Source organism: Vombatus ursinus, unplaced genomic scaffold, assembly GCF_900497805.2.
Source record: "Vombatus ursinus unplaced genomic scaffold, bare-nosed wombat genome assembly UNPS02014832.1, whole genome shotgun sequence".
Taxonomy (NCBI): Eukaryota; Metazoa; Chordata; class Mammalia; order Diprotodontia; family Vombatidae; genus Vombatus; species Vombatus ursinus.
The window spans coordinates 41,116,600-41,130,876 of NW_020954610.1; the positions used below are offsets into that span (position 1 = coordinate 41,116,600).

General features: G+C 40.5%; 1 protein-coding gene across 3 annotated transcripts in view; it reads left to right on the plus strand.

The window, feature by feature from the left end:
• The window catches only part of DOCK8 (dedicator of cytokinesis 8), a 316,592-nt gene that overhangs the window by 217,065 nt on the left and 85,250 nt on the right, over window positions 1-14,277 (plus strand). For all 3 annotated transcript variants that reach the window (XM_027839563.1, XM_027839565.1, XM_027839564.1), the window contains 2 exons: window positions 2,258-2,353; window positions 7,665-7,760. In XM_027839563.1, coding sequence (XP_027695364.1) covers window positions 2,258-2,353; window positions 7,665-7,760 — 192 coding nt within the window. The remainder of the gene's footprint in view (window positions 1-2,257; window positions 2,354-7,664; window positions 7,761-14,277) is intronic.

Here is a 14,277-nt window from a genome sequence, read left to right on the forward strand (position 1 = left end):
CAGTTTCCTATTGATTTTCTTCTTATTAGGTCAAACAAATAAATGCTGTCGCCCATCAAGACCTTTTGGGATCCTGTCTCAATCATTCACTGTGTTAGCTAGCTCTCCCTTTCAGCTCTGGATCATCTCCAGATTTAATAAATATGCCCTCTTCACCTTTACCCAAATTATTAATAGGCAATTCTTGACAGCACAGACCAGGAAGAAAACAGTAAGAGGAAATAATAAACTAAGTTCTTGAGACAGTTCTTAAAGTGAATGAGCAACCCTGGGGTTTGCAGGTCTGCCAAACTGAAGAAAATTTAAAGACTGTTTCTTCATGTGACTATCACAGATTGCATTTTTTAGTGAAAAGAATATCATTTTTTAAAAAGGAGTAAGCATGACTGTAAAACATTTTTCCATCATCTGTTTTTTATATTCATGGCTTAACAGCCAGGAATTAATTAACCTGCATAGCACCACCAAGAAGGAAGAACAGCCAATTTTCTCTCAAAGACAGGAACTAAGCCCAGATCATCCTGTGTCCCACGGCTGACTCCCTGTTCACTAGGTCATGCTGCCTGTCATCTCTTCGGAAGTTTTATTGTCATCAGATGACTTATTTGATGACATTAATGAAAGCAAAAACTATGTAGGTTATAGCCATGGTTTTCTACTTATCCTTTAGCTTTGGGAGGTAAAGTATAGTTGCACATGCATCTAGTTTGGGCTTACCCAGGTGGTGCCTTAGGCACATGTCTAGCATATACCAAGGTTATCTGGAAAGCAAGTGGAAGCTAAGTTGGCTTCCATTCATGGAATCCCTCCTTTAGGGCACTGGATTGAACTGGCTTAATTACTCTTAGTGGTACTGCTATACTGTATGCCCATCATCCTACTATCCAGCCCTGTAGCTCCAGCCTTCTGGTCACGACCAAGTGCAGTACATGTTGACAATAGATACTTTCCATGGTTTTTCTAACAACCAGTAAGCCTAAAATCAATGTCATTGCCATGGGCTGAAGGCCTAGGATCAACACTACTGCATGTTCCTGAAGTCTTGGGTCTTTGTTGGGTCATGGCTCTCTCTGGCAGAATAATGTTTTCAAATGCACAAAATGAAATTCTGGGACTTCAGGATTACAAAAGAAACCAATTATATTGAAATACAGTTGTCAAGATATTTTTTAAAACTTTTTCTCTAGTGGGACATTAAATATTATTTTTAGTATTTGAGACTTGTTCTCATGCTACTTAATAAAATATATTTTTCTAAGATAATAATAGGATTTAATATAGCACTTAACATTTGCCTCATTTTTCTCAACTGTAAATTGGGATATGATGGCATCTACCTGTTGAAAGGATAAAATGTGATATTCGTAAGGCACTTTGTAGACCTTAATGTGTTTTTATAAATACTAGCTATCATCACCATCATCATCATCATCGTTATCAGCATTAGCATCTGCATTATTAATTTCATTGCTATAGAGAACTTCCATCAAGGGGGCTGGGACCTCTACCATTAATGCAGATTAGCAATTGCTCTGCCATTTCTAATCTTAGAGAATTGCTTGAGGGTACTATTAAGTTAGGCAATTTGCCCAAGGGCACAGAACAACCAGCCAGTGTCAGAGGTAGGATACACTTTCAAGGCTCCACTCATGTACCATTCCCACTTTGAAGCCTTCCCAATTTACCCACCCCCATGAAAATATTTTCTTCTTCAAATTTTTCTAGAAGACTTTATCTAAATAACTCCTTGTTCCTATTATGCCCTACCTGTATAATTTCACTTACTACCTTTATACTTCCCTCGGTATGTGTCCTATCTCCCTTCCTTAACTATGTTGTGTTTTTTATTACAAAAAAAAAAAAACAAAGAAACGCATCCCAAGTTTTATTATCCAGGGTCTTAATTCACCACTGAACTCACCTTCCCTCTAGAAGTAGACTCTAATGATTTTGTCAATTGAAACACATTTAGTTTAGCAAACTAAACAGTACCTAAATAGGCCACAGAGGGGCAGTAGTTCAACATAGTTTCATTAGTCATTCTTGGTCCCTAAATTCATAGGCTTATAGAATTATAATGCTGTCAGAGACTTTAAAGATGATGTAGTCCAGCTTTCTCTTTCTACAACAGCCTTTAAAAATAAATTCTGAGGTTCTTTTGTTTGTTTGTTTGTTTGTTTTGTGTTTTTAAGTCCAGTGGCTCATTCTCTTACAAGATGGTGGTATATATGACTTAACTCTTGGTTATGTATCATAGGCTGCCGATCGTGTCTGCAATCGGATGTCTTACTACAGCCAAGGAAACAATGACACACCAAGTTCCACTACAGTTCCAAGACCAGCCAGCAAGAAGGTAACCTGTCACATGAGAGTAGTGACAGGAAGGAGGGAGCGAGGCCTAACTGTAGAGAGTAATTGATCTCTCTGCATCTGTCTCTGTCTTCTCTCTCCTTTCTCTCTATATAAATATTATCTCCCTTTCTTTCTTCCTCTCTTTTGTCTCTCTCTTCCCTCTCTCTCTCCCTCTTCTCTCTCCCTTTCTTTCTCCCTCTCCTCTCTCTCTCTATAACTTATGTCTTTTCTCTCTCTCTCTCTCTCACACACACACACACACACACACACACACACACACACACACACACACACATTTCTTTACTCCTTCCTCATACCTGCAAATTAACAATACGATGAGAGAGAGAGTGGCAGACGGAAAAGAGTACTGCATTTGAAGTCAAAGGGTCTGTACCTGAATCCTAGGATCTGTGTGATTTCAAACAACTCACCTCACCCTCTAGGCTTCAGTTTCCTCATCTGTAAAATGGGAGAGGTTTCACAGGATCACTTTTCAGGTCCCTTCCAGAAATCTAATTATGGTCCTATGACCCAGCTTCTCTTTCCAGGTAGTCAACCCAAGACCCTTTCACTAAAATATGATACAGGGGCAGCTAGGTGGCACAGTGGATAGAGCACCAGCCCTGGAGTCAGGAGGACCTAAGTTCAAATCTGGCCTCAGACACATAATATTTCCTAGCTGTGTGACTCTGGGCAAATCACTTAACCCCAATTGCCTCACTTAAAAAAAAAAAAAAACAACTAAAATACATACAATAGTTGTGTATTTGGTATAGTAAAAGGAGTGGGGTGGATTCAGCCAACATAATTCTAAACCTTAGTTTCCTTTTCCATTAAATCTAAAAGGGACTGTATGATATCTAAGTTTCCTTCCAGTTCAAAATCTCAACCTCTATTCTGATAGAGAATATCACTTTCTTTTCAGCCTGCAATTATGTTTACCAATGTCTCATTCTCCTGATAGCATAGACATGATCATAGCCTGCTGTAATCTGAAGGATGCCAAAAGCCTGCCTGTCCAAAATTTCTTCCCCTGCCAAAGTATCTGGAATTCCTGTCATTAGAATCAGTTTGAGGCCAAGACATTTTTTTCACGAGGCTCCTGACAAAATGCAACTAGGTTACATAGGAAGGATCACACATGAGGCCATTTGCTATATAGCAAGACTTTTATCAGATCACCAGTCAAATTTAACAAGCATTTATTAAGCATCTACTATGTGCAAGGCCCTAGGCTAAGCAATGCAGATAAAAGGACCAAAAAAAAAAAAAAAAGCAGTCACTATCCTCAGGTAGCAGAGATTTAGAGATTCTAATGGAGATATAGAAAGGTAACCACTGTGTTAGGCACTGTCCTAAGCACTTTATAAATGTTATTTCATTTGATCCTCTCAACCAGGGTAAGTGCTATTAATATTTCCATTTTGTAGTTAAGAAAACTGAGGTAAACAGAGGTTAAGTGACTTTACTCTGAGGCACTTATAGCTAGTAAGTGTCCAAGGCCATATTTTAACTCAAGCCTTCCTGATTCCAGGCCCAGAGCTCTCCCCACCAGGTCGTCTAGCTGCCTGTCTGCATATACTATCAACAGATAGGTATATATCCATTATCATTTGAGAAGGGAAAGAACCTTAACCCCTAAATGAGTTGGAAAGGCTTGCCATAGTCATAGGAACTAAGCTATGAAAGAAGAAACCTAGGGGTTCTGAAAGGCAGAAGAGGGGAGGGAACACATTCCAATCAATCAATCAACATTTATCAAGCAGAAAGGGGTAGCCTGGGCAAAAATATGGAGATGAGAGATAGAATGTCATATATGAAGAGCAACAGGAAAGCCACTCCAGAGAGCAGGAAGTGAAGCAATGAATCACAGGGCTGGAAGATGGGAATGATAAGTTCTGAAAAGAATGAGGTCAGTTTGACTGGAAGGAAGAATGTGGAGGACAGTAACCATGCCATGACTCTGGAAAACTAGTCAGGAGCCAGATTGGGAAGGGCTTTAAATGATGCCAAGTTGGGAATTTTATATTTTATCTGAGAGGCAGTAGGAAGGTTTCTGAGCTGGGGAATGAATGACATGGTCAAATTTATGCTTTAGAAAGGTCCTTTTGGCAACCACATCAAGGATGAATAGGAAAAGAGAGAGAAGGGCAGTTGGGAGTCCAGTTTGGAGACTCCTACAGTAGTCCAGTCAAGAGGTAATGATGGCTTAGACTTAAATGTTGACCATGTACATACAGAAAAAGGGATGGATGTGAGACTTTGTATGTAGAGGGAGAAATGACAAGACAGCACTGACAGCAGAATGCGACTCAGAATAAGTCAATTTTGTTGGGATGAGGGAGAAGTTCGAAACATGGGACACTGGCCAAGGGCAGGACAGGGAATGTGAAACACAATGTGGATGAGAAATCCCCTCAAGAAGCAATGCAGTGTAGTGCATACAACCCTGACCTGAGAGCCTATAGGCCTGAGTGCTAGTCACTGTAGGTTAGCTGGGTGGCCTTCAGCAAATCCCTTAACTTTTCTGACCTCGGTTTCCTCATCTGTAAAATGAAAGGTTGGATCAGGTCAGAGGTTTTTAATCTTTTTTTGTGTTCATGGATCCTTGGACAGTCAGGTGAGACCTATAGTAAAACTCCTTCTCAGAATGATGTTTTTAAGTGAATAAAATAGATAGCACTACAATGGAAACCAGTTATATTGAACAGTTATCAACATTTTTTTTTAAAGTTCACAGACCTCAGGTTAAAATAAACCTAATTAGATGACTTCCAAGAGCTCTTCTTGCTCCAGCATTCTATGACTCTGTGATCCAGGTTTATCATAGGCCCCTGTGAAACAGTAAAGTTGCCTTTGGGGTTTTTGCTGCTTCACAGTTGTCTGCATCCTAAGTTCTCTCAGGCAAGGCCTCATTTCTTTTAAGCTCAGAGCCATGCATATTTCTGTCACTTACTAGGATGGACTCATTTGGGGGGGAAATGTCAAGGGAGCAGAAATATAAACCCCTCCTAGACCTAGACTTTATACTTAGTGAATAATCGTCACCACACACGTGAAGCTTCCTTGGATGAGCTCTCCCTTTGTATGCTCTTTTCTTTCGCTAATAACTTAACAAATAGCTCTGTGCTCCTCTGTTATTTTAGATAACCCCTGAAGTAACGACATGTAATCATGTGTGCCTGTAAACAAAATAAAGGGCTTTAAGAAACCGCTTATCCTTCTCTAATCTCTTCTCCCCATGACAATCTAGCAGCTGACCTGACCTATTTTTCAGCCCTTACATTTAAAGCCAGGGGCCTTGTTTCCTTGTTACAACTGCCACTGTCTTAGGCTTTGATGATGATCAAGTGCCTTCTTTCTTCTAACTAATTCTTTGCCAGAGTAAGGTAGAAAGATGTCAAGTTATACTTAAATCTTACTATCTTAAAGTACAGTTTCCTTTTTTTCTTTTTTTTATCTAACTAAGGAGGGTGAGGGGATGGAGGGTAAGCAGAGAGACTACACGCAAATTAAATCCACAGACAATCCTTAAGTCTCATTTTGGCCTATAGCTTGAAAATCTCCCCAGAGCCATAGCTAGCATGAGTTGAACTGGGCTTTGCTCCAGGGAAATTACATGGTGTTGGGTGCACTTGCTTCATTGAAATCACCATTTCTGAACCTCACCTCAAGACCTCCACTAGCCCAGGCTGTCATGCAGTGCAGCTGTCACCTTCGGTGTTCATGGCCTCCACATTCCATCCAAACCCCTATAGGGACAAAGACTAGATTGTCCCCTCTCCTAATTCAGCTATAAACACTCCTACCCACCTATTGTCCCAATTGCTTTTGCCACTGGAAAAAAAAATTCTAGGTATAATTCTGCATTTCCTCACAAGACTTTGTTTTGGAAAAGCTACCAATAAGTAGCCAACTTGAATGATACATATTTGAGGTCCTATCCCTTCCCTTCTCCCCTACTGGAGTTGATAATAGTCAAAAACACTTAATCATCAAATATTTATTAAGTGACTACTATTTGCCAGGCACCGTGCTAAGCACTGAGGATACAAATACAACAAAGAAAGATAGTTCCTGCCCTCAAGGAGCTTACAATCTAATGGGGAAGGTAATACACAAAAAGAAAGTTGAACAGGTGTGGAAGGAATTTAAAATGATTGCTGCAGAGAAGTCAAAGAAATCCAAAATGAGTGCAGCAGGATAGGAAATGAGATATCTGAGTTATTGAATAAAAAGATGACCCAAAACAAGAAGAAATAAAATATGCCATGAAATCTTAGAAGGCTTCAAACCAAGGTTTCCAAATCTTAGAAGTCTTTCAGGAACCTGATCCTGGGAATATAGTGATTCCAAGGTTATGGATTCAAGGTGATACCACCATGTCTTTCATCCAGAAGTACAATTTGCATGTAGAGCAGATCACGTTGTCCACATGGGTCCTTTCTTTTGGGTCATTTTAGAATCATAAAATTACAGAAATTTTGAACCAGAAAGGACCTTAGAGATCATCTAGTCTAGGAATCCTCAACCTTTTAGTGTGTGTAATGGCAGTCTTGTAAAGCCCCTCAGAATAATGTTTTCAAATGCACAAAATATACTACAAAAGAAACCAATTATATTGAAATAGTTATCAATTTTTTAAAGAAATGTGTTCATGGACCCTGGGTTTAGACTCCCTGATCTAGTCCAGCCTTCTCATTTTGCAGAGGAGTAGACTGAGGGCCATAGAGATGAAATGATTTGTTGAAAGCTATATAGCCAAGTAATAGTAGAAATGGGACTAAAACTCAGATATCCTGATACATAGAATCATAGATTGAGATGTAGAAGAGACCTTAGATGCCGTGTAGTCTTCATTTTATGGATGAAGAAACTGAGGCACAGAGGCAGGTAGGTAGCACAGTGGATAGAGCACCGGTGAGGAGTCAGGAGGACTTGAGTTCAAATCTCAGACACTTGACACTTACTAGCTGTGTGACCCTGGGCAAGTCATTTAACCCCATTGCCTAGCAAAAAAAAACAAAACAAAAACAAAGAAACTGAGGCTCAGAGAGGTGGATAGATTTGCCTGAGGTCAGTCACACAGGTAATTAGTAAATAACTGCCAAGATTTGAACCCAAATCCTTTGACTCCAAATCCAGGGCTCTTTCTAGTGCCCCTTTTCCCCCAGCACTCTGTGGAAGGACATAGCACTCACTGCATGGCTTAGGATCCCAAACTAAGCTTTCCAGAGGCTACTTAGGCTGGCCAAAGAGGGATGTCAGGGATGGTTGCATTTCTCAACTCCTGTTTTTGCTTTTGGGTTCAGCACTTCCACGAAGAACTGGCACTACAGATGGTGGTTAGCACTGGCATGGTGAGAGAAGCGGTCTTCAAGTATGCCTGGTTCTTCTTTGAACTTCTGGTAAGATGACTATTTATTCATCTTTGATTATTATCATTATTAGAGTGTGAAACAATTTAAGGGAAATCTCATATGCTTTGAGTAGAAATTATCCTAATGTTTTTCCACTTAGCGTTTATCCATTGTTTTTCCTTTAGGAATAATAATAGCTAATATTTATGTTGCATTTTAAGGTTTCCAAAGCACTTGACAAGCATTATCTCATTTAACCCTCACAGCAATGCTGTGTGGTAAGTGTTGTGATTTTCCTCATTTTACAGAAGAGGAAACTGAACCTCTCTCAGAGATTAAGTGACTTGCCCAGGGTCACAAGAGCTAGTAAGTGTCTGAGGCAGAATTCAGATTCAAGTCCTACTCACTTCAGGTCTAGCATATAATTCACTACATCAAGATAGAGCTAGCCCAGAATTGGAATGTATTAAATTGCTGAAACATGTCATTCCTTTATTTTTTCAATATTTATTAAACTTGAATGCCTTGCCGTTGAGTCATTTTTCAGTTGTGTCCAACTCTTCATGACCTCATTTGAGGTTATCTTGGCAAAGATACTGGAGTGGTTTGCCATTTTCTTCTCCAGCGCATTTTATAGATGAGGAAACTGAGATAGCAGGGTTGAGTGACTTGCCCAGATCACACAGCTAGTAAATGTCTGAGGTCAGATTTGAACTCAGGTCTTCCTGACTTCTGATCCAGTGCTCTATTCACTCAGCCGTTTAGCTGCCCTACTTGAATGCCTACTGTGTGCATAATGGTATATTAAGGAATTAAGGGGGCTATGAAAGACACAGCCTCTTGCCATCCAAGGCTTGCAATCTAAGTGGGGAAAGGAAAAACAAAAAACGCAAAACACAACATGAAACAGTTAAGTGATAAAATCAGTGACTCAGATAATGTGCTTATAATAGTTCATAGAACCTAGAACATACTGATAACAGAATAGGCGCTTCCTGCTCAGAGAGGAGATGGGTAGGTTGCAGACCGGCTAAACCGCATCTCTTTGGATCCAGAACACTGGGGAGTTGATGGGTCCATTTTTGTGACACCTTGTTATATCCCCACACCCTCTTTCAACGTGTTTTCCCTCTGACCCTTGACCCTACCGATGTGGGTTTTGAAACAAATCTTCCCTCCATCACTTACCACCTGAGTGGCCTTGAGCAAGTCTTTTTACTTCTCTGAACCTCAGTTTCCTTATGAGTAAAATGAGTGGGTTGGGGGCAGCTAGGTGGCGCAGTGGATAGAGCACCGACCTTGAAGTCAGGAGCACCTGAGTTCAAATCCTGCCTCAGACCAAACACTTGACACTTATTAGTTGTGTGACCCTGGGCAAGTCACTTAACCCCAATTGCCTAAAAAATAAATAAATAAATAAAAATAAAATAAAATGAGTGGGTTGGCTCAGATGGCCTCTGAGGCCATCCTCCCAGTTTTAAATCTATGATCCTTGAATAAGGGTTGTTAACCTTTTTGGTGTCATGGACCCTCTGGCAGTCCAGTGATGCCTGTCCTCCCCTTCTCAGGAGGATGTTTTAAAATAATCCTCCTAGGAAATGCTAAATGTCAGTTAGAGGTCAGTGAAAATAAATATGTAATTTTTGTCCACCCAAGTTCATGGGCTCCCTGAAATCTGTACATAGTCTGACACCAAGTTAAGAACCTCCTGACCTAGAGTGTGTCATAGAGTCTCTAGGGGAACTCAAGAACCTCCATGTGAATAAAGTGTTTAACTTGGAGGAGGAAGTGGGGAATGGAAGGGAAAGGAATAAGCATTTATCAAGTGCCTATGATGGGCAGCTAGGTGGCATGGTGGTTAGAGCACCCTGCCTGGATTTAGAAAGACCTGAGTTCAAATCTGGCCTCAGACACCCTGTTTGCCTCAGTTTCCTCATCTGTAAAATGAGCTGGAGAAGGAAATGGCAAACCACTCCAATATCTCCTCCAAGAAAACCCCAAATGGGGTCACAGAGAGTCAGATGTGACTGAAACAATTCAATAACAAATGATGCGCCAAGCACTGGTCACTTGATCCTAGCACCTTTTGAGGTAGGTGGTGTTATAATCCCTATTTTACATGAGGAAACTGAAAGAAAACAAAAGTTAAGTGACTTGTCCAGAAAGAAAAAAATAAGGAGATTCAATTTGTAATTCTACCTTAGATGCCTGTTAGCTCTGTGACCCTCAACAAATCACTTAGCCTCTCTGGGCCTCAGTTTTCTCATCTATAAAGTGGGGATAATAGTAACTCCTCCCTCACAAGATTGCTGAGAAGATCAAATGAGGGTGTAGATACAGTTGGGAAGGTCAAATAAGACAATGCATGCAACATGCATTGCAAACCTCGAAGAGCTATACAGATGCCAGCTGCTAAGCCCAATGGGACTAGTGGGAGGAGAGCTTGGTCCAGGGTTCAGGAATCAAATGTTGGATGCCAGGTATTTGTGGAAGCCCAGCTATGGTGCAACCGAGCCTTTGTTTCCATTTTGTAATTCTGACAGTAACTCTGCTATCCTCCTCATCTCCCGTATTCCTAATACTGTAAATATGTCTCTTTTATAACATTGTTTGCTTATATATAAGTGCCTCCAGAGTAGGGATTGTTCTGTTCTTTGTACTTCTTGTCAGCTTCCCCTCTTTGCTCTCCCCCCACCCCAGCCTAGCACTTAGCACAGAGTAGGTGGCTAGTAAATTTGATTGAATGATTGATTGATTGATGTGGCTCATCTTACATTTGCAAAAAATCCATATAGATATAAGTAATGGAGTTATCATTTCCCTACCCTCCCCCAGATTATGTTTTCTGGTCTCTGGTTTTGCCCCTTTAAAGGCTGCGTTGAGTTCATCCACCGAAATAATGGCTCTCTCTCCTTGTTTGAATTACCCCAGTTTTGTTGAGATTCACACCATCTCTCTTTAAATCTCTCAGTCTGTCTTTGAAATTGGCATCTCAGTTTTATGTGGAAGGAAGTACCTGACCTGATATTGATTGACAGAGAGTTCTGTTGAAAAAGCATTAAAAATCCCAAACCCCAACTGGTGCCTTTTCCCCACTTGGGGTTACCCTGGGTAGTTGCTGTTTGGAGCAGATGATGGGTGACTAATTTATGTCTTGATCAGATTGAAATGGTGGCTCATGCTAATGTAATCCATTAGTGTAGAAATTTACTGAAAGTAGGTATTCTTTCATTCTTTGTACTAGTATTTCCAGCACCTAGCTCAGTGTCTGGCATATAATAAATGCTTTGGGATTGATGGGTTCATTGATTAATGGTCAAAGTGAGGGAGGCTGTTGCTGATGAGATGGGTCTCTGGAACTGGAAAAGGTCTTAACCTGTGTCAGTATTTCTGTCTATATTACCCTAGTGAGATAGAAAACCTCCATAGCACCCAAATTTATGGGGGTTTGAGTCAAAGCAAAGTAACCTTATTCTGCAGTTTGCAAATTGAACTGCTAGTACTTTGTAGGATTAAGAGAGGGAAACAAAAGCTACATATAAATTTTTGTCATTGTTGAGCCATTTCAGTGATATCTGACTCTCCATGACCCCATTTGGGGTTTTCTTGGCAAAGATACTGGAGTGTTTTGCCATTTCCTTTTCCGGTTCATTTTTACAGATGAGGAACTGAGGCAAACAGGGTTAAGTGACATGACCATGGTCACACAGCTAGTAAATGTCTGAGGCCAAATTTGAACTCAGGTCCTCCTAACTCCAAGGCCAATGTTCTATCCACTGTGCCACCTAGCTGCCCATATATAAATTTAGGACACTTGGAAAGAACTCCAATTGATCTCAGTTGCTGTTAAGGGGGGAATTCAGTATGTATAGTAACCAAGACCCCAGCCATTTTCAGGTTAAAGTCAGAATCTTTAACTGTATTAAGAAACCCTGCAAAGATATGTATAACCTACATCAGATCGCTTGCTGTCTTGGGGAAGGAGAGAGGAAGGAAGAAAAATTTGGAACTCAAAATCTTTTTTTAACAAATGAATGTTGAAAACTATCTTTATATATAATTGGGGAAAAAAAAGAAATGAAGGAAGGAAGAAAAGAAAGGAAGGAAAAAGGAAGGAAAGAAAGAAACCCTGTAAAGAGAAGTTTAGCTTGGGCAAGGCCCATATTAGCTCACCAGGCCATTCACTTCTCTCCTTTGAAAGAAATGAAACACAATGGTCCCCAACCCTAGCCAACAACTTGGATTGGCTTAATGCTCTGTGGTAGCCTTAGAGCTCAAGTGCTAATGAACAATTACCTTGGCATTAAAGACCAACACAATCCATGGGCAATTCTCACACTTACTAATGAGTGAAATCCCTTTGGTTCTAATCTAGACACAGCTGAACCAAACTTCAGAGGCTCAGAAGTGAAAGATTGGCCTGGGATAGATCTGATCTTGAAACAGGTCACTGGATTCCACACCAGCTCCCAGGTGGCCTTTGAGCATTGCCCTCTGTTGTGTGAGCTTCACTGGCCAAAACTGGGAAATAATGCTCCTTCCACTCCCCAAAAATATTGTCCAAGAACTCATAGATAGCCACCCCCTGACATCCTGGTTGTCTGCTTTGGGAAGAGTGAGGGTGTCTAGCAGCTGAGGTTCAAAAGTTTGGAGGAAGGCCAGGAGTTGGAAGCACAGCATTGTGAGAATTGTTTGGCTGTGCGGTGGCCAGACACAGCTGGCAGAAGCCAAGTGCAACGTCCTTTAAAAAGCTCTGCGTTTGATAGGGCAGTGAGGCTCCTGTCAGGGAACACAGTGTTAGAATTGAGCTGGCCCAGGAAAAGGAGACATTGTCTTATTAGGTCCCTTCTAGGTCATTTTTGTAGGAAACAGTGCTGATCTCTGCAGAAAGTTGGACTCTCTGGTCATGATTCTGACTGAGTTCATTATTCCCAACCCCAATTCAACAATTCCACAGAACAGTTACATGAGACTACGCAGGATGAATATATTGTGCTCTCTTTTGGGCCTTTTTTTAAAGGAAGTATTTGAATGAAAAGACCTTAGAATTGAAGCTACAGATTTTTATAACGTATCCACCGTCTTAGATCCCTTTCCATGTTGCTCTCTGCAATAGTGTCAAATATAAAAAATAGAGTACGTCTTTCTCCTCCTTTTCTCTCTCTCCTTTCCCTCATTTCTCTCTCCTCTCTCCCCTTTTCTCTATCCTCCTCCCCCACCTCCCACATCCTTCTCTGTCTCTGTCTCTCTCTATATATCTGTCTGATTTCCTCCCTTTTCTCCTCCCTCCTACTTCCTCCACACTCCTGCCTCCCTTTTTTTGTTTTTCTTGGGTTTATGCATCAGAGGTCTCCCACATAGTGTCTAGGAGTATTGTATAATAAACTTTCCCACACACCTTTCTTTGCCCCTTCCTCCTTCTCCAGCCTTGACTTAGAGGGGCCACCTCCCAGCATATGTGGGTGGCTCACCTTCCAGGGTCATTTCTTAACAGGTTGACTCTGCCTGCCAAGCAACCTGCAGTCATTCATGGTGATGACTTCATAGTGTAGGTATCTGGGCATGAGGAACTACCTGAAACCACCAACTCCTTTCCCATTAGCCTTTCTTTGGGTACTTCCAAAGTAGGCTAAACACAACCCAGTCCTAATCAACATGTCTTGAAACCAGTTGTCACCTACAGAAGACCATACATAGCCATGGATCTTAAGAAGGCAAAGTGATTTTCATAAAGAGCAAAAGAAGAATTACTTAATTTACACACAGACTAAATGGTATAGGATATCCCCAATATATATACTGGCTATGATTTAAAAGTTCATTTGTAAGTTGAATGTTTAGAATCTCTGACATGCATCTTCCCATAGAAATAATGTTATAGGTGATGATTACATTCCCAAGGCACCCACAAAAGCTTATAGATGAAATAGGATATACTTACAATGAAAAAGTACAGGAGTAGAAAGCAATAATGTTACAAATATATAGCACTGAGTCTTTAGGAAAATGTGTTTCACATTACAATGTGAAACTCAGGATACCAGAAAGACATATTGCTCCTGTTACAGCCCCAGTGAGTAAGAAGGGATTAACAACTTCGCTTCCTTCCCGCCACCTTGTCTGTGCCAAGAAATAAAATCTCACAGACATTTCTTTTATATAAAATTTTAAAGTTTTTATACGAGCAAAATCAATGAAGTTAGAATTAAAAGGGAAGCAGTTAACTGGGGGAAAAAATCTCAGCAGCAGAATTCTCTTATTAAGGTCATATATACAACACATATGAAAAATTGATACAAATAGGTAAGAACAAGAGACATTCCCCAATGGATAAGTGGCCAGAGGAGATGACCATGCAGGTCTCAAATGCAAGCTATCAACAAACACGAAAAAAATGCTCCAAATCACTAATAATAAGAGAAAAGCAAATTAAAATAACTCTGAGTTTATACTTCACACATATCAGATTAGTAAAGATAACAAGAAAGCAAAATGGCAATTGTTGAAGATGCTATGGGAGCACAGTCAGTCAGTCAGTAAGCATTTATGAAGTTCCTACTGTGTG